Genomic DNA, 26,280 nt, shown 5'->3' on the forward strand with positions numbered 1-26,280 from the left:
TTGTGGAGCCGAGAAACAAAAGTAGTTTTGATCACATATGTTAGAACTGGGTAAAACTTGTAACCCTTTCCTAATTAGGAATAATTTTTCACTTAGTAACATCACACAGTACTTGAACTAGCTGCTGGCAGTTTCTAAAAGGAAAGATAATTAATATGTCTTCAGGAAAAGCTTTTTTTCAGAACTGAATATGCAGTATACAATAATTAGAGTAGTGATACCATTTTTAAAAGGAATGATCTTAATTTTAGCAGTAATTTGAATTTCAAGAAAAGTGTGCATTTCCTTCAAGGAAAATCACATCATGTTTCATTAGTACATTGCAACCTAATAGTAGGTGTAACACACCAGTGGTTCTAGTGGAGCAACTTTGCAATTAGGAGATAATGTGATTTGTATCTGATAGTGTGAAAATACTGGTGACTAAAATTACCTCGTTGTCCTAAATTCAACAAAAGTCCTATTTTCCTCCACCACCCTTTGATCTTCATTTTCAACATCATCTTACTATGTTTTTCTACATTCTGAAATTGTATTTATTTAATTTATCTATCCACCGGATGAAATCGAATAAGATAAATTGCATTTAGGTACAACACACACCTTGTAGTCTGTAAAAATACTTAATCAGTGATGCAAATATTTGCTCAGTCCATTCTTACTGTTAACCCCTGACACAGGAGTTTATTCACAGGTTTTGCTGAAAACAAATTCCTGTAGCAAATGCAGTGCTGCAAAGCACATTAGCTCAGCAAAATAGTAACTGTTTTGTATATAGGTCCTGCTCTGGTTTCTGTGGAATTGGAACAGCTGAAGTGAATTGTTCAGGAGATACCATTTTACCATAAAATAAAATTGAAGCGTTATGAGGAGCAGTAACCCTGTGCTGTCCAAGGGTTCAGGAAAATACAGTAGGCACTGTGTGATGGAAGATGGATACAGATACCTCATAGAGGCAGAGTATTTTGCTACTAATTTTAGAGTCAAAATGGCTAAGAAAAGAAAAGATTTTTGGGGAAGACAGGCTTTGCAACAGCTCAGCTCACAGAAGTGGAGCCAGTGTAGGCCACTGGAGGAGGGGAGATGGCCACTGGGAAAGACAAGAGAGATTTTTAAGCAAAAATTATCATGAATTCGGGAAACAGAAAATGTAAAATGAGGTCATGGATTCTGTTTTGTTAAGAGTTATCATTTGGATAACCAAAATACATAATTAGTTCTTAATAGCTGCAGAGTGAGAATAACTGTTATTAACTTTGTTTCTTAGTTTTTACAGCTAGATCTGAGGATAGAGTTTTTGTGGTTGATCCCACATCTGGAACTTGCAGAGACTCACCTCAGAGCTGAGCTGTAACACTCTCACACAGCTCCTACTTTCCCTAGAGGGATGGGGAGGATATTTTTGTTGCCTAAATTTAGACATCTGATTTACAAATCTAGCTTCTCACTGCTTTTAATGGAGCCTCCTGAGACCTGATGACAGCTGATGGAAGTAGGACATAGAGGAGAAGCCATGTCTTTCCCCAAAGGACTTTGCAGATGTTTTTAGAGTGTTAACCTAATAATTTACCATTATACAATACAGTTTATAGGTTACATATAGTAGCCATATCAGAAGGTGTCAGAGATGGAACAAGTACTGTATACTGTAAAATGTTTGGATAATTCATGTGCTGTAATGGAAAATAATGAAAGAACCGGTATATCCCTGATGATTTATTTAGGGTAAATTTAATGCAGTGTAGCAATCCACCTTTTCATAGAGGATTGCTACAGTTCTGTAAAGTTCCACACAATAATATTAATTGTGACTTCAGTTGCTACTTGAAATTAGGGATGTCAAAGATGGATTTCCTAATTTTTCTATTTTCTCTATTTGTTAAACACATGCATTTCTGACTTAACTGCTTTCTTTCAACTTTCAGATGTCAAGAGCTGGTTGGTGATGTTTGGATTTCAGCTTAGCAACATCATTCCTGGTTTCCCTAGAGCAAAAATGTACTTTGTGTCACCACCATACGAGCTGTCTGAGAGTCAAGCGTGTGAAAATGGACAGGTAGGCAGAAAGATTAAATTACTTTTTTTTTATAAGTTTGTCCCACTCTATGGATACAATCACTGGCTCTTCTGTAGTTACAGCAGAAGGCCAAGCACTTAATTCAGTGTAAAGTGAAGTGAGTATAGCTACATTTTATACTAATGAACATATGCCTTTCTTGCCAGCCTTCGTTGTTATCATAATTACAGTGTCATTAGTTTGTCTTTTATTGAGTTATTCCTTGATTAACAAGTTGTAACTCGATTAACTTGATTAGCAATGACAAAGGCAGACTTTGTCAGGGTAATTTATCATCTGTTGTACCTTTGGTAAAACCATCCTAATAATGTGTTCCAATAAACTTAGGTTGGTACTTGTTTTACTGGTAAAAAGGGTTCTACTTCTCACCCTGCAAGAGGTTTTCTTGCCATTTTTTGTCATTTTTCTATTTAGAGGTTTTGATTTGCTATTCCATTTAATTTCAGTTACAGTGTTCATACTTGTCAGGTTAATGGTGAACACTATATAGGTTTAACTTTCATAATAAATTCCAGCCCATTTAATAAACTTAAGAAGAGTACTAGGCCAATTCCAATCCTACTCTTTGCTAGGCTTATTTCATCTTTGTGGTAATACAACAAAAATAATCATATAAACCTAAACATACCACTTTCCCAGGCTTCCAAGTCATTTGAGAGTCTAAACCCCCTCTTCAGGAATTCTTTGGTGCTTTTGGGCCCAAATTTCATCTATTTACGAAAAATCTTATATTCATAAGCCTTTTAGTTATATTTACTGATTGAAATATCTGGGATAAAGTGTCCACAAGTTAAATGCCATCTTTTAAATATACTGATTCTATTTGTTTTCAGCTCTGATTAAAATTGTGCTAGACTTGGGCCTTTCTTATTCTTCTACTGGGCATTATATGATTGGCCAAAATTGAAATGTGTAGTGCATGTATGCTACAGAGGGTGAGGAGAAGTATTTTATTTGGTCTTACAGATGGCAAAATGATTTGCTGAATGAGTATTTACCTGATTCTGAACGAGATATGGATGGATGGATGGATGGATGGATGGATGGATGGATGGATGGATGGATGGATGGATGGATGGATGGATGGGTGGGTGGGTGGGTGGGTGGGTGGGTGGGTGGGTGGATGGATGGATGGATGGATGGATGGATGGATGGATGGATGGATGGATGGGTGGGTGGGTGGGTGGGTGGGTGGGTGGGTGGATGGATGGATGGATGGATGGATGGATGGATGGATGGATGGATGGATGGATGGATGGATAACTGAGGGTGGTCTTTTGGAGTGTAGAATTTTTCTCTGCATGTCTTTCCTTTTAAAAAGCAAAGCAAAGATCATTATTGGTCTCTGAGTATGTTCAGACCTGCATCTTCTTTGGTGTTTTTCTTGTTCTGTTCCTCTTTCCCCAGCTAATTACAGGAGTACAGCAGACGACAGAACGACACAACCAGGCTTTCATGGCTCTGGAGGGACAGGTCATATCTAAACGATTACATGCCAAAATTAGAGAAAAAGCAGGCCACTGGTTTGCCACGAGCACTCCCATCGTGGGGAAAGGGATCATGTTTGCCGTGAAGGAAGGCCGTGTCACCACCGGTGTTTCCAGCATCGCCACGGACGACAGCAGGAAGATCGCCTCGGTCCTGAACGGCGCTCACTACCTGGAGAAGATGCACTACAGCATCGAGGGCAAGGACACCCACTACTTTGTGAAGGTGGGCTCGGCCGACAGCGACCTGGTGACCCTGGCCATGACCAGCGGGAGGAAGGTGCTGGACAGCGGCATCAACGTCACCGTGTCGCAGCCCACGCTCCTGGTCAGCGGCAGGACTCGAAGGTTTACGAACGTTGAGTTCCAGCACTCCACGCTGCTCATCAACATCCGCTACGGGCTGAGCGCCGACACGCTGGACGAGGAGAAGGCCAGGGTGCTGGAGCAGGCTCGGCAGCGGGCCCTGGCCGCAGCCTGGGCCAAGGAGCAGCAGAAGGCGCGGGATGGACGCGAGGGCAGCCGCGTATGGACAGACGGAGAGAGGCAGCAGCTCCTCAGCACGGGAAGGGTTCAAGGTTACGAGGGATATTATGTCCTGCCCGTGGAGCAGTACCCAGAGCTAGCAGACAGTAGCAGCAACATCCAGTTTTTAAGACAGAATGAAATGGGAAAGAGGTAACAAATTAACCTGCTGTCATCCTTTGCTGGATGAATCAGTAGTCATAACTGTTATCTCCTCTCCTAAGGAGATGAAGACCTAAATGGGGGCACTAGGCTGAGCTACTCTGGGATAGTAAGTGGCAAAAAAGCTCATATTTTTTGAGTTAAATGCTACTGTTCAAGTGATTAAAAACCACATCCTGAAGTGGACTAAAGCCAGACTGAAAACTCTTAACCGTACAAATTAAAAAGTACCCCTGAAATATTACCCACTTGTTCTGGGTCTAAAGAAAAACAAAAAGAAGGCCTCGTATTGTATTACCTCACTCCATTCACACGTGAGCAAACTAAGAAATCCAAGTGGGCCACTTTCACTAACCAGCTGATGAAACACAGATGATTCAGACTGCTTGTTTGATAAATATCCAAGAGGTTTTCATTTAAAGCAAAATACAGATGCATTTAAAACATGACTTTGGGGTGATTTGTGTGTAGCGAATGGAGGACAAATGAAATGCAAGTGAGAGCGCACTGGAAATAGGAAAGGAAAATATATTTAAAAGTAACAAAACCACACTTGCACTCTGACCCTCCACTTGTCTGGCCTGAAGCTTAACTTATTCAAAGAGGGCAGAGTGTAAAGTTACATTCAAAATGGTGGCTATAAATCACTACAGATAAATTTCATACTCTGTTTGTCTTTGAAGATTTCCATTGTGGACAGTATAACACAGTTACAGGGTGTAGTCTGTTTAGATTCAGTAGTTTGTTGGTATCAGTTCCAGTAGAGCTGTGGGCATTGTGTTACACTATTGCAAATGGGCACCACGTCAGATCACCCTGTACATACATCAGCCAGAAGGCACAATCACTGTTTCAGATTTAAAAATTATTAGTGTGTTTGTTTGGTCGAGAAACTGAGACAATCACATTACAGTCACCACAAAAAAAAAAAAAAAAAGAAAAAAAAAAGTCTAATAAGAACTTTGGTACAAGAACTTTTTTGTAATATACATGTATGAATTGTTCATTGAGTTTTTATATTAATTTTAATTTGCTGCTAAGCAAAGACTAGAGACAGGCAAAGATAATTTATGGCAAAGTGTTTAAATTGTTTATACATAAATAAAGTCTCTAAAACTCCTGTGAATTAGTTGTCTTCCATTGCAAAATCTTGTAAAAGCGATTCTTGTCTGGCTGTTTCTAATGCACGCAGCATTTTGTACGTGGAAATGACTTCCTGTGGTTCAATGGATCCTGCAGGGGGCTGCTCCTTTGATCTCTGGGTAAGCAAAGTCCTTCACATACATCACCCAAAAATCTGCTTAGGACACAGGAGAAAATTGGTAAATGCTTTAGAAATGCCCTCCCTCTCTGCACCTCATGACTAGCAGCCCTCAAACTGCTGTGTTTCAATTCTGAAATTAGTTTAATTGCACTGAAGTAACCTCTAAACAGTTTGAAAATGTAGTAACATAATATTAAGTGGAACATGCAAGGCTGTGCTGTGAGCCAGGAAGTCTCCATGAAATCTGTCTTCTTTGGGAGATTGCTTATTTCTAGCACATTTAAAACGGGAGGTAAGATCAAAGAGCCTCTCCTAAGCAAACAGTCACTCCTGGTGATGATAAAAGGGAGCCATCCATCACCCAGAGCCCTGCCGCTTTTATCTCATTTAAGGATGTAGCTGGGGAGCTCTACTTAATTTTGAGAACAGTTTTGCTTTTGGGGTTGTAAATGAGGTTTTTAATGATTCATGATAGCAGCAGAGATGCTCGAGTTGATTATGGGCATAAATTGACTCTGGGGCGTTTTTAAAGCCGAGCAGTTGGGTGCCTGTGTGGAGCAGCACCTGGAGCTCTCAGAAAATGTCTCATTTTTCTGTGCAAACGAGAGCCACCCCACTCTGGCTGGGAGTTACACCTAGCTGGGCACTCCATGGCACCCCCAGCCCTGGTTCTCATCCTCTGAAGATGAAGTCTGGCTGCATTTTTAGATAAAGGTCTGACTGTCCATCACTGCAGGTGTTTTTCTTTGCTGAAGGACTCAGAGTGCTGTTACATTATTATTTTGTTCTTTACAAGTGAAATCTCTTAAAGAAGTGGTTTTTTTAATGAGGGAATAAAACACGAAATCACGAAGTAGAGGCACTTTGCATTATTGCAGTTTGTCTGGATTACCTGGCCCTGTCCTGGTAAGCTGCTTAGCTCATTTTTTGGGATAGAATTTTTCTTGCAGTTTGAGAATGTTGAAATGAGAACCTGTTGCACAGTCCCCAGTGTCCTTCATTCTGTTACCATTCTCCTAAAGCTGAAACTCTTCAGAACTGGAGATCCTGCTACTTCAAAAGGGAACTCAGTTAAGCTAAAAGGGAAGCATCCTTTGAATATTAATGACTATCAGAGGAGATGTAACAAATTTCAGGGGATGAGCACTCCCTGCTCGCCTCCTTTGCAGCTAACACACACCATCAGGATGTTCTTAACCAGAGTTTTGGGAGATGGTGCTAAATTCTCACCAGAGATCACTGCCCCAGGGCCAGCTGCAGTTTGCAAAGGCAGTGTGCAGCTCAGCACAGGTTGTGTGCAAAGCCCAGCAATACCCCTGAGCTCTTAGGCCCAGCTTAGCATCGTGCTGGCCCTGAGCAAGGTCATTCCCAGCTCTGCCCCTTCCCTTTGCCTGTGCTCCCAGACAGAGCCCCAGCCCCACTCCCATCCACAGGGATTACCCAGCCTGTCCTCTGGCCAGTGAATGCTCTGTGCCCAGTGACCTAGGGAACCTTGTGTGGTGCACCAAAGAGATGGGAAGAGTTGCTCTATTTTTTGTAATTATGACAAAAGAGCTGAATTCTCTCGTGTCTGGAAAAAACAGCTGACTGGTAGAGCCCATTCTAAAGAGTTTTCACTTAACAAATGAGGGAGATAACTGGACTGGTGTGGCCATGGCCAGCTCTCTTGTGGTCCCATCTGAGTCTCCCATTTCTTGAAGTATCTGTTTCTCCCTTTTTCTTTCCACAACCTCCCCTTTCCCCACCTCAGCCTGGTATCTCCCATTCCTCTCAAAGCTCTTGCTTTTCCTCCCTTTTCCTTGCTACACTTTTCCATATGGAAAAGTTAAGTCTATTGATGCTTAACGTAAAGCACTGCCAAGGAGATGTGAACTGGATTCTTCTTATGAGGGAGTAATTAAGTGGTGGCTCTAACAGTGACATTGTGTCTGTGTCCCCAGTAGCACTGTGACCAGGACAGAGCAAGGGCACCCATCAAAGGGTCTGGCCTGGAGAGCACTCCTGGCTGAGGAAGGCACAGAGCATGAGCTCAGGCCAGCCTAAGTGCCATGAGCAGGGGTTTGCCCTCCCAACTCACCTGAGTGCAGCTGACTTGTTTGTAGAGAGAGCAGGAATCCAAGAAGAGGCTTCTGTTTGATGCTAAAACCAGATGGAAAACCAGCATTAGAGTACATTTCCTTTTTTTTTCCTATTGGATTGCTGTAACTGAAGGAATTTGGCATTTTTAACTTTGCATTTCAGCTTGGAAAAAAACCCTGTTTTATTTCCTGACCTATCCCCAGGTGTGAACTGGCTGTGGGTGCAGCACATGTCTCAGCACAGCCTGCTCCTCACCAGCAGGGCTGTTCTGCCTCTCCAGGTGGCACTTTGGCCACATGATGGCAGATCTGCCAAGGAGACATCCAGAGGTGCCAGCTTTGCTTCCTGGCACTGCCTTGCCCACAGCAGTGCCCTGTCAGCCTTCCTTAGGGGTTGGTTCTCTCAGATTGAGGCACACACAGACATTCCTCCCAAAGCTGGGCCAGACCAGTGCATCCACAAAACTCTTGTGGGAATGAAGAAAGGGAAGGAGTCACTTAGGCTTTTTTTTTTGCTTTTTTTTGTTTTTTACTGAAACCTGCCTGGGAGCCTGGCTCTGGCACTTCCAGTGTTCACCTCCCATCCCTTGGGAAGTGCAGCCTCTTAGAAACTTCCTGATAGAAAGGACTGTACCAACACCTCTGTAAGCCAAGTCCTGATCTTCATGCAGTCCAGGTTCATCTCTGCTGTAAGAACAGAGCCCTCACCTGCCCTGAATGTGACCATGGCACTGCCTTCCAAGGCCCTTCATGCTTGTTGGTCATTTCCTGTTTAAGAGTCCAAGAAAACCTCATCAGGTTTGAATGCCTTTGAATAATGTGCATTAAGTGCTTTGTGCTGTAATTTCTGTAAGGTTCAGCCCTTTGACAACAGATTCACAACAGTTCTCAAATAAGCACTCAATAATGCTCAAACATGGGAATATCTTCAACACACAGCCTGGAGGGTACAGCCCTAGGAAACTCCAAATGTAAAGGTTTCAGCCACTGAATGTCACTGTCCTGTGTTCATCTGTGAACCCCACATGAAGGTCAGTCATAAACTCAGGTGGCCTCTGAACTGTGACTCAGTTCAAAGGGGGGATTTTACCTTACAAATTAAGGCAGGTGTAATGAAGTGATACCAGGATCTCTCTGCCTCTGACCTGCTTTTGCTGAATTTTTCTGACAACCATAAAAGTTCCTTCCCAGCATCTTCCACCACAGCCTGCAGCATAAAATTTCTTTATTTACAAGGATTACTCCGTTTAAACAGTACTCACTGCATTTGAAACCTGTGACTCCTCTGGAACCAAACTCACTTCTCTGTGACACCAAGCTCCAAGGGCTGTGCTGCAGAAAAGAGTCAGCATCCACCACAGTGCAGGTGCTGACACAGCTGCAAAAGGTGTTTTACTCTGCACATCTCTGAATTGGCAGCAAGATCTCAGAGCCTTAGAGCCACTTTGGGCCCACAGAAAGCAGTGGAGGAGCCTGGGCAGGGTCTGTCTCTGAAGGCTCTGCTGCTGCTGGTACCAATACACAGACCAATACTGTGTGCTGGAACTGCTTGGTCAGGTCAGTAACATCAGAACAGTTCTGTCATCCTCCCCCTGCGTGTCTGTCATGTCCCCAATGAGCACAGCAACATCTGAGCATGACCAAGAGCTCTAGGAAGGCAAACACCATTGCCAGTGCCAAAGCACCAACTCCCCTGTGTTCATAAAGCCTTTTCTGCTTCTGCCTTACCCAGCACAGATGGGTTCAAACCAGCACAGCAGTGCTGGGCACATCTGGAGCTGTGGCCATGAGCTGTGCGTGTCTGCAGCAGCAACACCTGGCAGGTGATTACCTGAGCAAGTGGCATTTAACCAGCAGCTGAGAGTGGGACACACAAATACCGAATGTGGGACACACAAATGCAGGTACAGAATGCTTTGCAGCACCCTCACAGGGCACCCATCACACTCAGGGGTTAAGTTGGTAATTTTAATCTCAGCTGACTGACGGCTCCCTGTGCCAGCTCAGCCTCCCCACCACAATCACCAGAAATAAGCAAAGCCACAGAGGTGGAGGCACCTGTGTGATGCGCTCAGGTACCCAGCCAGGTGAGCAGCCAGGTGAGCAGCAGGGAAACAGCCTGGCAGGGAGGGCAGGGGCTGACCCTGCCAGCCTCTCCCTCACACAGTTTGGGGTCTGCACCCTGCAGCCTCCTCCGTGAGCCCCAGAGCCTCTTCCACCCTGCTGCCAGTGGGGTTTGCACCAGGGCAAGAGGCAGAGCCCAGCAGGTCCCTGCACCCAGCCCGGTGCCCCCAGCCCTGTCCAGGCTTCCCCACACCTCCTGCAGCAGGAATGGGGTGCAGCTCCTCAAAACACACATCTGTGTGTCAGGCTGGTCTTCCCCTCATTTCCTTGCTCGTTAAAATACTTGGGTAGCATCTTAGGAGGATTTAATGGTTACAGTCAGGCTACTTCTGAGCCAAAGAGGGGGACAAAAAAAAAAGCAAGTAATAAAGCAAAATGTGGTAAAAACACCACGGGAGAGAGCTGTGTGCCAACTTTCAGACAAGCAAATGAATGCAGCCAATTTATAAATCCTTAACAAATAGGATTTACAATGGAAGTGGCAGTTAAGCCATCATGAGTACCAAAGGTGGCAGGCAGTGCTCTGTAATGCTGTCTGTGCTCTGCAGCAGCAGCTCAGCAGCATTGCTATTGGAGAAATTGTATTTACAGAAGTTTTTCATCTTTAGATGACAGCTTTTGGCAGGCTTTAGTCCAATTTGGTGGTTGCATACAAAAGGAAAATTGGCCAGCAGGACTCTGGGCTGTACCACTGACTATGCTGCTAAAACCCAGGCCTTGTGGCTGTGTCAAATACCTCTCTGTCCTCAGACTCCACTGTGATAGCTGCAACCACCACACAAATGAAAGTAAAATATTAAGAAATATTAGTGTTATCAATCAGTAATTCATCTACCTCATTTTTAGTCGTTGGCAATAGTTACTGACTCAATAGGCAGTACTTGATAAAAAAAACTTTTTTATGTGTCAGAAGTTCTCTGTAGAGATATAAACCAGATTCCTGCTTGCCCGTGAAGGCTGTGATCTTTTAGAAAACATCCTCATCTCAATGCCTTGGTCTGTGCCCAGGTGGGGAAGGCAGGTTATTAAAAACCTTGGGACAAAGCACATGAGAGGAGAGTTTTCACACTTAGCACAGGGCCCTTATTGAAAAGCAGGGGTTGGTGTGGGTGGAGGCTGCTGGAGGATTGAAGTCCAGCTCTTTCTTTAGTTCCAGAGTGCCAGGACAGGTGAGGATAACCCCATTTTAAGAGCATGTCCAGCTGAGATATTAATATTTTCAAGGTTGGCGACAGCAACCTATTGAATGCTCAGTCAGCCTTACAGCAAAATTAGTATGTCTTATGTTTAACCAGAACTCTCTGTATTTTTTCCTTTGCCTTTTTCCTTTGCCCTGTCACTGGGCACCACTGAGACAATCCTGGCTCTCTTGTCATTACTCCTCCCTTCAGATACGGGTACACAGTTATTAGATCACCCCTGATCCACCTCCTCTCCAGGCTGAACAGCCTCAGCTCCCTCAGCTTCAGATGCTCCTGTCCCTTCACCACCTCGCTGCCCTTTGCTGGGCTCTCTCCAGCACGTTCCTGTCTCGTGTGCACTCTGCTCACTCAGAGGCAGGCTCAGCCCTCCAGGCTCTGAGCAGAGGGCAGGGATCACCTCCTCAGCCCCTCGGTGATGCTCTGGCAAGCCCAGCCCAGGGTGCTGCTACACAAACATGGTGCTGGCTCAGGACCAACTCCTTGTCCTGCAGGTCCTTTTCTGGAAAGCTCCTTTACACTGGCTGTCCTCCAGCTCCTGCTGGTGCCTGGGGTTGTTCGTCCCCAGGTGAAGGACTCTGACCTTCCTTTGCTGATCCCACGAGGCTCCCACCAGCCTCGTTCTCCAGCCTGTGCCCCGGGGTGGCAGGAGACCCTCTGGTTCATCAGCTGCTCTGCCTCCAACCTGCCCAGCTGCCGTGGCACTTCCAGGCCAGCAGGGAACAGCCTGGCAGTGCCATCGGCTCTCTGGGCTGCATCCCCGCAGCTCACAGGGATGTCACAGGGATGTCACAGGGATGTCACAGGGATGTCCACGATCCTTTTGCTGCTCCCGGACCTGACCCTGCTCCGCCAGCCCCAGGGAGGGCAGGACGCTGTGCCCTGCCCTCGGCAGCTGCGGACAGCTGGACAGACTGCCAGGCAGCAGGACAGACTGCCAGGCAGCTGGACAGGCTGCCGAGGCGCCTGGCTCCTGTGCCAGCAGCAGCCTGCCCACGGGAACAGCCCAGTGTCCCTCTCCTGGCCGCTTCCCGCACAGAGGAGGGTGGCCTTGTCCCTGTCCCTTGGCCAGGCAGTGCCACCAGGGCTGCTCCTGGGCCCTGTCGGGGACAGAGGCTCCGCCTGAGTCCCACCTGCAGCCGCAGTGTGAGGGGAGCCTCACTCGAGAGAAACCCATCTGCAGGTGAGAAACACAAAAAAAAACCTGTGCTGGCAAAGCCGAGTGTCCCTGCCTGCCCTGCCCTGGCTCCGCACTCAGCGCTGGCTCTGCCGCTCCCCACATCCATCCCCGCTGGGCTGGGACACTCCGGGTGGCACCGGGGCGTTTGTGCAGCTCGGTGTCACCGCAATGGGCATTTCTGTCACAAGCTGCCCCCGGGCAGGAATTGCCCTCCTGGGCGCAGCAAAGGGCACTCGGCACGCTCGGGGCGATGGATGAGCTCCGTGCCCGGTGCGTGTCCCGCTGTTCCGCCCGGGTGCCAGGGGACGCTCGCCCGGACGGACACACGGCAGGCTGCCGGACAGACACACGGACAGACACACGGCAGGGTGCACGGACAGACACACGGCAACGGTGCCGGACAGACACACGGACAGACACACGGCAGGGTGCACGGACAGACACACGGCACGATGCACGGACAGACACACGGCAGGGGTGCCCGGACAGACACACGGCATGGTGCACGGACAGACACACGGACAGACACACGGCAGGGTGCATGGACAGACACACGGCAGGGTGCCGGACAGACACACGGACAGACACACGGCAGGGTGCATGGACAGACACACGGCAGCGTTGCCGGACAGACACACGGCAGGGTGCCGGACAGACACACAGCAGCGGTGCCGGACAGACACATGCCATGGGTGCCGGACAGACAGACACACGTGCTGCTGGCAGCAATGCCACAGTTGTCGCTCGCAGGGCAGGAAGGCGGAGGGAGGCTCGGGAGCTGACGTGTGATCGGGACAATCCCGCCGGTGGGAGGAGTTCCCTCTGACTTCTGAGCAAATAGTGAGCCGGTGATAAAAGCAATATACACCGAACCAATTCATTTCTCTGCCAGACGTGATCTTCATGACAGGTTGAGGGGAATTTATTATTTATTAACCATTATCTTTACACTTTTATAACAAGGAGTGAGCGTCTGGCCCCGTTCCTCATTCCCATCGCAGGCCAGGGCTGGCAGCCCAGGGCAGAGCTGTCTCTGCCTGTGCCCTGGAGCTCAGTGCCAGCCCCACGGCCACTCCTGAGGGCTGGTGACACCTGGGTGACACCTGGGTGACATCAGCAGCTGCCGAGAGCTGCTCATGCCCTGTAGGGGACAGCTCCAGTTTCATCTCCCAGATAGATCAAGCAGTTCCCAGTTATTGCAGGGGAGAAGGTTCACAGCCACGCTCAGCTCCCAGAGCCTGTGACAGGGCATATCCACACGTTATGGGAACACAGACACCTGCACTAACCAGCAGTGTCGAGGGATGATGGCAGCGCTTCCAATGGACACAAAAGGGCTTAATAAAGCAACAGAGATAAGGGCTATTTTGGGGTAAAAATCCACCTTTTACTGTTTTGTTCATAGGTGAAAAAAGATCTGAGCACCCAAAGGTCATAGTCAGGAATTTATTCCCTCGCTGCAGGCTTGTTTGCTGAAAGATAAAGATCTTGATGCAGGTGTACAAAGTGCCAAGGACTGGGAAGGCAGCACAGAGCAAACCAAGTGACGTGTTTGTGACAGGAGTCACAGGAGCTGTCAAAGGTGTCCTGCACTGTGTGCTGTCCTTCCAAGGCTCAGCTGCCAGGGGCTTTCCTGCCCTGTTAAGGATGCTGGCAAGGATGCTGCCCTGTTAGATCAGCCTTGCCCATGGCAGGGGATGGCCTGAACATTTGCACCAGTGTCAATATTGACCCTGGGGCAGGGGTGGCTGGGGACTGTCCCACAGACTGCAGGAGCTCACCCTGTGGAATGGCCTCACCGCTGGGGACTTGAGCACCTTAAAGGTCTTTTCCAGCCTCAGTGAATCTATGTGGTTCTATTACACCTTGGTTGGTGAACAAACTCGTCAGAAACCTCTTATGACCCACTTTCAAGAAGACAAAATCCACCCAGCAGGATTCCTGGTGTCCTGGGACACCCAGCTGCCGTACAGCTCCTGTCTAATGGCCAATATTTAATGGTCACCTGGCCACAGGGAGCTGTGACCCTCCCCATCCCTCACATCCCTCCTCAGCCACACCGCCCAGTATGGGGCAGCCCTGTGCCACACGTTCTCAGGGACACACGGACACACGGACAGACGGAACGAGGAGTGCTGGGACCAGGGGACACCGGGCACGGTGCAGCCAGCACCTGCCTCACCAACAGGATGGCTTTGCGGCTGTCAGCTGCCTTTTCTTTTTATTTAAGGCCTCCAGCAATGGGTCTTTTAAGGAGTAGCTTGAAAGAAAACAATGAGGTGGCTTTTGTTCACAGAAAATCCCTTTCATGTTGGCACCGAAAGTACAGCAGGTTGTGTGCCCTCTTCCCTGCCTCCTGGGCACCTCTGCTCCTCCTGCTGGGCTGGAAACAGCTCCTGAAAGCAGGAAGGCTTCGGGTTACTTCCACAATGAAACGTTCCATTGCTCCAAACCAGGTTTTGACCATTCTCAAGAATAAAATGCCATTTGGAAAGGGAAATTATTGACATGCAGTTTGCGGGTGGGCAGGATAGGGAAGAGGCTTTCTAGAACAGTAAGGGAGGTCTCCACAGAAATGACACTGTGTTTCAAGTTGAAAAATGCTGGAGGTTTTAAATAAAATGTAGCATTTTGGCTAAATGTAATTGCTTCCTGGTAATTGAATTTAAACCCATTTTTCCGCTTATTTCAATTCAGATATCTGAAGGTGTTGGTTGAGACCAATACTGTGCCTCAGCCACTTTTCACCTTTGAGTTTTTGTTATTTGCACTCAATTAAGAATAGAGCTTCAGGTGTCAAGTACAAAATTAGAGACTTTTGAATGTATTAGGAGAAAAGAAACCCGAGTGTGGAGCAGCCAGCTCCTCTAGAGCAGAGAGCAGCAGCAGATAAAGCAGCTCCTGTTACCGGGCAGTCTGTAACCAGCCTGCTGTGGGCTCTGGGGTGCAGCACATGAGCTCATGCAGGACATGGTGACCCCAGGGCAAAAACAATTCGTTTTCTGCAGACTTTGTTCTCTGCTCTGCTCTTCCTTTTCACATAGCTAAGAGCTTACCTACAAACCAAACCTACCTCTTTGCTCATGAGAAAACAATCACCTGTTTGTTTATTGTTTTACAGCTCAAACAGGCTCTGATAACGCTGAATTCCTTTGTTGTGAATGTGAGTGGTAAAAGGGAGTGAGTTACATATGCACATTCCTGATTACATTTATAAATTCATATGGTTCAATGACAGGTTGGGGCTTTTTCTGAGTTAATAAATAAAGAGGAGTGGACAAATAGAATCTTTTGACTTGAGTCAGAACTACCTGCAAATATTTTCTGAGGTATTTATTTCAAAAGCAATTATGTTTAAAAAATGTACACAATTATTTTCTTCCTAAATACAGTTGATGACATCTGGAAAAGAAAGGGTATTTGGACAGATTCTTTACATACAGCCTTTGGCTATATGCTTTAAATGTGCTCTGAAAATCTGAAAAAAAAGCTTTAAAATAAACATGCCTTTTGGAAGTATCTCTGTGCTGGAACACAGGACCACAAATACAGGACCATGAAAATACACAATAATTTGTTATCACTTTGCTCTTTACTTCTCTTGTAATATTTAAAAACATCGGTTGCTGCTGGGTTTTTTTTCCCTATTTCCACATTTCCCCTTTTGAAATGTCTTGAGCACTTTGCTGAGTGCTTTATAAAGAGATAAACACCATTATCCACGAAATTAAAAGCAGAAAAGAGAAACTAAAAGCTGCAGTGGGTATCCCAGTGCCCTGCAGAAATGCAGTGCCCTCAGCTGGCCCAGGGCTGCTGGTGTCTGCTTGCTAGAGCAGCACTGCTCCCAGTGCTCCCAGTGCTCCCAGTGCTCCCAGTGCTCCAGTGCTCCAGTGCTCCCAGTGCTCCCAGTGCTCCAGTGCTCCCAGTGCTCCCATTGTTCCCCATGCTCCAGTGCTCCCAGTGCTCCCAGTGCTCCCAGTGCTCCCATTGTTCCCAGTGCTCCCACTGCTCCCAGTGCTCCCAGTGCCCCCAGTGCCCCCAGTGTTCCAGTGCTCCCAGTGCCCCCAGTGCTCCCTATGCTTCCAGTGCCCCCAGTGCTCTCAGAGTTCCCAGTGCTCCCATTGTTCCCAGTGCTCCAGTGTTCCATTGCTCCCAGTGCCCCCAGTGCTCCCAGTGTTCCAGTGCTCCCAGTGCTCCCAGTGCTCCCAGTGCCCCCAGTGCTCCCCATGTTCCCAGTGCCCCCAGTACTCCCATTGCTCCCACTGTTCCCACTGCTCCCAGTGCTCCCAGAGCTCCCACTCATTCCTACTAAAAGAAACCTCAGGCCATGCTTAGACTTGTGGACAGAAACAGTGTTTATTCATTTAGTCTTCACTTATTATTAATTTAAAAGCCTTGTGGATAGCGCTGCTCATAACAGCAACTTAGTGGCCCACACAAAGTCTGGCTTTCAGATAAAATGGGGTTAAACCAGGCTATTTTCCAAATGCCTCACTTTCAGTTTTCCTTGTCTTCATTTTCTTCCCTGCTCAACCACTTCATCGGCCAACTGCTACCACATTCTGTTTCAGCCTCCAGAGAATTAGCAGCTCTGACTCCCAACAGGCTGTCAGAAAGCCTGGTAGAAAAAAATCCCACAAAAGTGGGATGGCACAAAAAGGGAGACGTTATTTCTAATTGTCTTTTTCACTTTTACTTTTCTTCAGCCCTTCGAGGCTCCTCTCTCCCCATCCTCCAGTTTCCTTTTCCTCCCCTGTGCTTGGCAGGGATCCCTGCTCCATTCTGCAGTTTCAATAGCCGCAGCTCCACACAACTCTGGCTTTCCCCCGCCCTCGGCAGCAGGAGCCCGGCGTTGGCTGCTGCTCACCAGGGAACGTGCCACCTCTCACCGAGCTGCCCTCACGCCATGCTGGGCACCTGCTGTCACCCTGGGGTCACTGCCTCAGCTCCCGGCCCCATCGCGTGTCACTGCATGGGCTCTCACTGTGACATTCTGTCATGGGCTGGCTGTTCAAGCTGAAATGACTGAAATGTGGGGAGAGCAGGCTGTGTTGGCACGTCCTTGTAGCTGGTTCCACGCTGCAGGGCAGCTGTGCCAGAGCCACGCTCGGGTGCGGACGGCGGCTGCCCAGGGAGGGTCGGTGCCCGCGGGGTGGGCACCACCACCCTCCCTGCAGGTGCGGCTCTACCGGGGCTGTCAGTAGAGCCCCGGTGCCACCCCAACTACTTTCATAACTGCATTCCTCATGGTCCGAGTGTATCCAGGTGCCAGCTGCCACCAGATTTCTCTCTGGAACCCACAGGAAATCACCCCTGTCACTCCCTGGGCTGCTCCGATTGCTCCCGGCTCCTTGCCATCCCCTGCAGGGCGCCCACCGCGGCTGGGCCGGGCACCCGAGGGCAGCGCACCGGGGCAGGGCCACCTCCTGCCAGGGGCACCCGAGCGCTGCGCTGGTCTGTGCGCTGCCAGCACCGGCACCGGCCGTGTCCTCCATGGCACCGAGCAGTCCCGAGCCACTCCCTGCCACCCGCGCTGTGCCCTCGGCGCTTTAGCGCTGCTGGCGGCTGTCGCCGGCCCCGGCCCGGTGCTCCGGTCCCGCGGGGCCCCCGAGCCCCAAGGCTGGCACCATCCCGGCCCCAAGGCTGGCGCTGTCCCGGGCCCCAAGGCTGGCACCGTCCCGGCCCCCAAGGCTGGCACCGTCCCGAGCCCCAAGGCTTGCACCGTCCCGGCCCCCAAGGCTGGCACCATCCCGGCCCCCAAGGCTGGCACCATCCCGGCCCCCAAGGCTGGCGCTGTCCCGGGCCCCAAGGCTGGCACTGTCCCGGGCCCACAGCCCTGTGCCCGGCCCCGCCGCCACGGGGCGCTCGGGGGCGCGCAGCCCCCGGGGCCGGAGCGCGGCCGTGGGTGTCCCCGGGGGGCGTGTCCGTGGGTGTCCCCGGGGGCGTGGCCGTGGGTGTCTCCGGGGGGCGTGTCCGTGGGTGTCCCCGGGGGGCGTGTCCGTGGGTGTCCCCGGGGGCGTGGCCGTGGGTGGTGACACGCGGTGGGTGTGCCCGGGGGCGGTGCCGGGGCGGGGGCGGTGCCGCCGCGGGACTCTCGGAGCGGCCGCCGGCGGAGCAGGAAATGGAGGCGTGAGCGGGTGGAGCGGCCGGGGCTCCGCGCCCAGCGCTGACCGCGGGCTCGCCGCCGCCGCCGCCCTCCCGCACCGCCCCGGCCCGCCCCCGCCGCGGGGCCGGCATGTGAGGCTGCCCGGCGGCGGCGCCTCCCTGCGCGGCTGGGCCGGCGCGGCCCCCGCACCGCTGCGCGCCGCCCGCGGGAGGGGAGCCCCGGCGCGGCCCCCGGAGCGCAGCGCGGCGGTGCATGGGGCGGCGGTGCGGACCATGCCGCGGAAGGAGCTGCCGCTGCCCGAGGGCTGGGAGGAGGCGCGGGACTACGACGGGAAGGTGTATTACATCGACCACGGCAGCCGCACCACCAGCTGGGTCGACCCCCGCGACAGGTGGGCGGCGGCGGGCGGGGAGCCGCGGGGTGCGCGCCGAGCCCGGCCGGTCCCTGCTGCCGTGCCCTGGCTCCGCTCGGGCAGGGCGGGACGGCGGCGGCGTTACCTGCGGGCCTGGCCGGCAGTGGCGCTGGGAGCGGAGGGATGGAGGGGCTCAGCGAGTTGTGTTGCTGTGTTCGGGGCTCCCCTTGGCCGGCCCCGGCCGTGCTGCGGAGCCGCAGCGCACGTTGCGCTCGGCGCGGCCATGCGGCCCTGGCGGGCTGCGGTGGCTCGGAGCGGTGCGGAGGGACGGGCTGGGCTCGCAGGGCTGTGGCGGGCCCTGTCCTGCATCGTGGCCCACCTCTGCGGGCAGCTACGTGGCCTTACCGAGCTTGGCCATCGCAGAGGTTACGGACTGCTGGGTGTGTCTCTGATCGCCCCCTCTGCCGCCTTCTTCCCTGCGGTATCCCCCCGTTCCTGCTTGCTCTGAGTTGTTCTTCTCCTGCAGCGCTCACTTAGAAAAGTACGATAAACAGAAATCAGGGTGCTGCTCAATAGCGGGGTCATTTCCAAGCAACACTCTGTCCTAGCTTGTTGTGGTTCCATGCTTGAGGCAGTCACGGTGAGCCAGAGCACAGGAGCTTGGACGTGCAGCAAGCTCGACTACTGGATCACCACTGAAATTAGAAGTTTTTAACTTTCTCGTTTAATGCCTTGTTAGCTGAAGTTCCCAGAAACAGGAACTCAAAAATCCATCCTAGTGAATTTCCTAGTTGGAAATTCCAGCAATCTGAAGTATGCAGCTTGTTGTTGATCAGTTTCACACACTTCCCCGTCTGACAGTGAACGTTTTCCTTGTGGGGCAGAAAGGGCAATTTCTGAATCCGTGTTGCTTTCTTCCCCTTGCTCCAGCCATCAATTCAAGGGCCTTCCATTCTTGGTGGGATGTCAGGACTTTGCCTTCGCTCCGTTTACTTAGATGGGTTTTTTCTTACGCGTGGAAGTGAATGATTGTCCAGTTTTACAAGATTTCAAGGAGTGTTCTGCATTCCAGGAATAATCCTTGTGTGTACTGTACACAAATGTAACCTGCTGCCAGCCAGGGCCTTGGAACTCCTCTTGGGGTTCAGTTTTAGGAATGTGGTGGAGAGGGGCCAGTAACAGAGTTGTTCCAAGGTGTTTCTTTAACCTTCATAAAAGTCGATGGAAGCTTAAATGAGAAATGCTTTCCTGGCATCCTTATTCTGCTCAGAGAATGAAGATGAGTGAGAAATCTAATAGGCCTAATGCAGGCTTATAAAAATTCCTGTGTGTCCTTGGCTGGTGATTCAAGAATGACAGAAATGACTAAATGGGTGCCTTATTCAGCCATGTGTACTGAGCTGTCGCAGAATCATTACCTGCTCACCACTGCTGGAGGACAATAATCAAAAACATTCTGATAACTCTTATCACATGACACTTGTTGTGCACATAGAAATACACCTGAATACACGTGGCCCTGACGAGCTTTGTGTCTGAGTCATCTTCCAGTGGTGCTACCAAGGAAACTGCCCCTGAAAATCCACAAGGTTTTGAACAGTCTGCTGGTCCACAGTAGAAGAACTATGTGGCACAACATTTACCCATCATCTGGTGGACCCTGAGCTTGTATGAGCTGAAATTTTCCTCTGCCATACAGGAAAGAAGTTTCTCTGCCAAGTAATTACCACTGCCTGTGAGTTGAGAACCCAGTTGATGGGGGATTTCTCATCAGCTCAGGTCATAAGATGCCTGTTCCCTGCAGGGGAGTGAACTTGGATTTACACGCTGAGCATTGAACTTCATCACTTTATTTTAAAGTTTAAATGATTGAAAGGTTAGCCTTTTACAAGCCATATTTAAAATTGCTGCAGCTGAGATGTGTGTTTGTGAATTTGCTACAGTGCTCTGTGTGCTCTGCTCACACATTGTGTCTGTAACCCAGCAAAAAGCAACAGATAGGGGGTAACATGGCTGTGGAAATGCAAGTTTGAGGAATGTGGAGGAAGAAGTGTGTGTCAGGGCTCACTCTGAACCCAGTGTCAGTGGGGACCTTTGTAATCCTGATCAGCGAGTAGCAACTGGTAGCGAAAGATAGAACACAGGTTTTTAAACCTTCCCTAAATCTTTCATTCTGGCTTAATTTAGTGGAAATGAACATGAGCAGGGATACCATCTAGCTGCAGGGCATGGACAGCCCCACTGTTTAGTGCCAGCAGGTTTGCAGTCCTGCTGAGGTTGGTTTAGCAGGCTGCCAGGGAAGCAGAGCTGGCTGTGGGCACACGGGGTCTGCAGCAGGGATGGGGAGCAGGGGGTGAAAGGTGGGACCTCAGCTGGGCCTGGGCTGTGAAATCAGAAGCTGGGCTGGTGCTTTTCCAGTTCTTGTTTAGCCCATGGCCCCAGTTCTGCTGATGGGCTGTTGGACTTTGCCAGGAGGAAATCCCTGGCACCTGGTGGCACCTCAGAGTCCTGTAGAGGTGACCCCAGTGATGCTCAGCTGCATGTCAGAGCCCTTGTACCTTGTACCTTTTAAGACTCAGGGCAGTCCTGAGAAACCTGTGGATGTTGGAACATTTTGGGAAATCATCTAAGATTAAATAATCTGAAGAATTTTGTGATTTAACTGTTGCTGTCCCTGTGGTGTGATGTAACAGACAGGAATCAAGGTACTTTGCATTACAGGAATTTCAGGTTAAAGAGCTCTAAGGCAGTTCTTCTGAACAGGTGGGGGGAAAACCAAAACCCTGCTGTGTTTTCCCTTTTGTAAGAGGAAGCTCACACAGCTGCTTTTTTTTTGGTAGATCTGTTGGAATTGAATGCAGTGTGACAGGAGTTGAAACCTTATTGAGCTGGAGGAGAAAATTTGTCATTCCTGGTTTTAAACCTGAGCATGACCTTTCAGTGTGCACCAGTACCTACCAGTTGGTAAAGCATGCCAGAGAGCTGTCTCAGTTGCTTTAACCCAGAGTGCGTCTGCCCTGGGAGCTGCTGTGCTGGTGGCCAAACAGAAAATGCCAGTGGTGTCTCAAAACTTCAGCACCAGCTGCTGCCTGTTCTTAGGCATCAGCATGAGCAGCACTTGAACCACAGAGTGCCCTGAGTGACATTTCAGCTTTCACCAGAAGTGAGGATTAGAGATGGGAATCTCTGTTCCAGTGCTGTGCTGTCCTTGGGCTCTTACACCCTCCTTCAGGCTGTCTTGTAAGAGGATAAATTTTTCAACTTCTCCTTGCCTTGCAACACAGAAGCTGCAGGATGCACTGAAAATTTGGCCATGCCTGATAATCCATCTCACTCTTGAATACTTGTTGTACTACTGACCTGGTGGTGTAAGCAGGTTTTTCTGGGTTATTTTAGATGGAGCTGACTGAACTTTTCATTTCACTTCTATCACTGGAGTCCTGCTGAGAATAAAAGCTATTGAAATAGGAGCAATTGTAGCTTAAATTTGGTGAAGTAACCAAACAGCATCAGATCTTTTGGGAGGCAGCAGTGCCTTAGTTGATGGCCCTTCATTTTTTGAAGGCTTTTGTTGCTGTAAAAGGTTGGGAGATGTTCATTAAGTAAAAGCCCAGATTCTGCATTTGCTACCTGAATTCCCTTCCTGCTCCACATGCAGGTTATTCTAGTATGAACCTCCAAATCAGAGTTTTGGTGAAGAGATTTACCAAGGTTGAGGGCCAGTGCATGTGGTGTCATGTCTAAGATCTTGACTATTTTAAATATTAGGGTTACCTGTTTACCCAGGAAAATTCAGCTTTGCTGAGCCTGAGGATTTTAGTGGAGAAAAGCCAGGCATATAATATGGAGAGCACCATCATCTAGCCATGCCCTTCTAGGCTTTATGAGAAGTGCTGCAGAGTATTGTCTCCTCTGCATTATTCTGATCTTTAAGCTTTTCATCCCCAGTCTGCTCTGCACACTTGGTCTGCAAACTGCCTTTATTAAAGATTTAGAAATGTGAGCATTGTGCTGAAAATTCCTATGTAACTGTCTCCTCCTTGAATTACTTGCTTAAATGTGGAATAACTTTAATGACTGGAATAAAGCTGCTATAGCTAACTTAAGTGTGAGAATCCTTCAAAATAAGAGGGCTGGAAGAAGGAAGGGCAGTAAAAGGCAGCAGGAACAAAAGGCGTTGTGCTCTTCTGTAGATGAAAATCAGTAAGCATAAGGAGATGAGAGAAAAATGGTCCAAAATAGAAAAACCAGGGGAGAGAAATGCTCTTTGATCAGTGCCAGTGGCATAGGTCATGCAGCTGAAGGCTGCTAGTGTGATGCCTCTTGTTGCCTTTGTGTGCTGATATCTAGCTAAGCACCCTGTCATATGTATGTGAATCTGCTGCTTTCTCCTGTTTGCATTCCCCAAAAAAGCTGACAGCTTTGTAAGGAACAGGAGCTTAGTGTGTGCCCATAGAAACTGCTGATGACCATTTTCCATGAAGGAAAATGCAGAAGGGAGTGACGGATATGCAGTCTTCAAAGTCATCCAAATGCCACCTTTTAGAACAGGTGTCCTAATGTGCAGGATTTGTCCTGTTCTTACTTTTTGCCATAATGATTGGTTTAAGTAGGTGCTAATACATAAGGAAACAAGGATAACAAGTAAGATTATGGTGACACTTGAAATAATTTTAATTTATTAATATCAAGTTTCTTCCAAGACGAGTTAGTTCAGAATGCACCTGTAGATTGGAAAAGTGGGTTGGAGCTGAAATCCACCACACTGCTTCAGTTATAGAAAATCAGACTTTATTATTTTGGGTTGATATTTTTTTGCCCCTGGACTACCCAGACAAACCTGGGTGTTTTGGAGACTGCAGGGGCTGCCTTCAGAGCCAGTGTGCATCCTGAGTTGTGTCAGCTCACCTCACACTGGGGAGGGAACTGAAAACAACAGGTGTGATGCTTTTAACAAGGGCATCACTGCTAAAGGTGTGGTATGCACACGTGTGTGGAGACAGAGGATGTTGGCAGTGACTTCAGAATGACAAAAAGCATTATTTTATCTTGCTTCCCTATGGAACATGAAAAAAAAAGAAATGTGAGGCTTTGTTCAGCTCAGCAGTTTTTTAATGAATCTTGGGGAATTCTGAGTCTTAAAGGATCAGAAATGCTTTTGAAGAAATCTCCATACATCACATTGTTTAGAAATATGTAGGTTGAGCTTCATCTTCTGCTCTGGCAAGGTCATCTTGCTCACAAGTTCACTCCTTTAATTTTGCCTCAAAAACTGACAGCGTGTGAAGTTAGACTGACTGGAAACTTGTTTGGCAACAGAATCAACAATTCCATCCCTATGTAGGTCATATATTTTCATATCAGCATAGCTATCTTGATCTCCATCCAGTGGAATGGCAGGAAATTGGCTAGTAAATTCCAGAAGATGTGGGAATGACAGGAGAGGTGGCTGCAGTGTTGGGCATCTGGGGCAGCTGCTTGCTGCTGTTGTTTTTTGGGGCAGCTTAAACTGCCGTTTCTGCCAGGGTGAAATTCTGTATGAGTGCAGGGAGTGAGGTGTGGAAGGTGGTCTGGCTGAAAAATGTAATTTTGCTGTCTGGGTTCATTTACAGAAACAGTGGATCCAGGCTGTGCTGGGGCTGAGCTGGGAGGAGTGGGAGTGGGGCTGGCTCTGGTGGCAACCCAGGAATGCTGCTGAGGGTGCACTTGTGAAACTGTCCCCAGGCACCTGACCTGGCCAGGCTCTCTGCCAGCCCAGCCTAGCAGGTGTTCCCAGGTGCTTAGCTCTGCCCCATGATTTCTGATTGAGTTTTACAGGAAGAATGGATTTACTTGTCAGAGCCCATCTGAAACCAGCCATGAGGCAGAGCATCTCCTAAAGATGTTCTTCACAGGGCAGCTTCACAGCTAGCACAGTTAGGGGAAGATGAGTTTGCAGCAAAATTTTCCATGTCTGAATTTGATTTAGATTTCTCTAGACTGTGCCAGAAAATTTATTGGAAGATTTGTCCAAAGGAGTTTAATGAAATCACTTGTATGTAAAGAAGTGATGTTTGCTAGGTGGCTCAGGGGGGTCCTGTCACTGACCCACCACTCCAGCTTTTGGGACTGGCTCTAATCTCAGTTGCTGGAGGAGTCTATTAGGAAATAACTGCTGCTGTGTGCTCCTGGAGGTGGCTGCAGGCTGCCAAGGCTGTCCTTGCTCTGTGCTCAGCATTCCCAGCAGCGTTCCTGCTGCAGGGACACTGCTGAGCTCCCCTGTGACAGCAGGGACACGTCCTGGGCTGGCCTTGGCTCTCTCTGGTGTCCTGGGAGACACCTTCAAGCCTTTCTCAGAGACAGGGAGAGACCATACAGCTGGCTTGGGAAAGCCTTGCTGGTCTCCCTGTGCCAGGGCTGGCTGAACCTGGTGGCCTTGAGTGCTGCACCAGCAGGGCAAGAGTGTTAGCTGGAATAATTAATCAATAAAGAGGGGTGGCAGCAGCTTGGCAGAGTCAGCTGGAGGTGTGTAGACTGGTGCTACTGCATGCACCTGTAGGAGAGCTATGCAGATTGACCACTTCCTTGGAGAGGAATACTTTTCATGCTGGCTGCTTGCCATTTGTGAGACCTGTTTAGTAAGGTTACGTGCTTTGCTTGTGGTAATGAGGACTTGGCTTTATTTGAGCAGTTTAAGCTCAGTTCTTGTTCACAGGGCCTAAGGTTACTGTTCCCTCCTCCCTTTAAAGCTACATGCATAGATAATTGGCTGAACAAACAGTGGGCAAACTGCTCCCTGCAGAAAAATAACTGCTTTTCACTGCCACTCATTCAGTGAAGTGGCATCTGGAAGACTCTCCAGATAGTCACAGGAGGTTTGGTGTGTAACAGGAAGATGCAAAGAAGCCAAATCCTACAGCTGTCAGTGTTCTCTGTTTTTTTCATGCTCTTGGAAGGGTTCTCCTGGCTTGGTTTGTTCTCAGTTTGTGCTGATACCTCCGGCTTCCACCCCAGCATAAGTACCCAACACATTTAAAAAACAGATGAATTGCTTTCTCAATCTCATGGAGGTGCTGTAGGAATTAATTAGTTCTGACAAAGTGCTTTCTGGCTGAGATGTCAAACTGACGTTTCAGGACTAATGGTATTGTTTAGTGAAACTGTTTGGTTCTCCTCAAATGCCTAATTACTATTTTAGAAGAATGTTCTCTGTGGAGGGAAGCTTTATTGATTTAAAGCACGCAATAAACAGGATTGCTTTCAAGAGGCAGCCATTCATATCTGCTCTGTGCAGAGTTGAGATGCAAGGTGGTCACACAGCTACTTTGAACCAAAGTGTAAGTGAAGCTATTGCTTAAATGACCCTGCAGCAGCTTGCAGATTTCTCATATGTGACTTTCAACTGCCTTAATAGCCTTGTACTGAGAGCAAGGGCAGTCCCCTGCCAAGCACAGGGCTCTCTGCTATTTCATCCTTCACAGCCCTGCCCCACAGGGAGGATGGCCTGCAGAGGAACAGCAGTGGCTAAAATAACCTTCTGGACCCTTCAGGCAGCACAGGAAGATGTAGGCAACCCCAGAAGTGCAGTGTGAATCCGTACTGTGGATTATTTAGTGGTTAATATTGCTTTGGATGCCATGAGCCAGCTGAACCTCTACAGCCACCTGAAGACATGCTGGTGGCACACTGCACAGGCTGTCCCCTTGGCCATCAGGTGCCTGAATCCCATGGGACATCCTCCAGGGGC

General features: G+C 49.0%; 2 protein-coding genes across 17 annotated transcripts in view; both read left to right on the forward strand.

The window, feature by feature from the left end:
• TENM2 (teneurin transmembrane protein 2) overlaps positions 1 to 5,377 on the forward strand; it is a 617,488-nt gene extending 612,111 nt beyond the window's left edge. For all 16 annotated transcript variants that reach the window (XM_058034869.1, XM_058034857.1, XM_058034859.1 and 13 more), the window contains 2 exons: positions 1,926 to 2,056; positions 3,485 to 5,377. In XM_058034869.1, the coding sequence (XP_057890852.1) occupies positions 1,926 to 2,056; positions 3,485 to 4,246 (893 nt within the window). In that variant the 3' untranslated portion in view covers positions 4,247 to 5,377. The remainder of the gene's footprint in view (positions 1 to 1,925; positions 2,057 to 3,484) is intronic.
• Positions 5,378 to 18,425: 13,048 nt separating this feature from the next.
• WWC1 (WW and C2 domain containing 1) overlaps positions 18,426 to 26,280 on the forward strand; it is a 67,583-nt gene continuing 59,728 nt past the window's right edge. The window contains exon 1 of the mRNA XM_058034564.1: positions 18,426 to 18,593. Within this exon, the coding sequence (XP_057890547.1) occupies positions 18,475 to 18,593 (119 nt within the window). The 5' untranslated portion in view covers positions 18,426 to 18,474. The remainder of the gene's footprint in view (positions 18,594 to 26,280) is intronic.

Source organism: Melospiza georgiana, chromosome 15, assembly GCF_028018845.1.
Source record: "Melospiza georgiana isolate bMelGeo1 chromosome 15, bMelGeo1.pri, whole genome shotgun sequence".
Classification (NCBI taxonomy): Eukaryota; Metazoa; Chordata; class Aves; order Passeriformes; family Passerellidae; genus Melospiza; species Melospiza georgiana.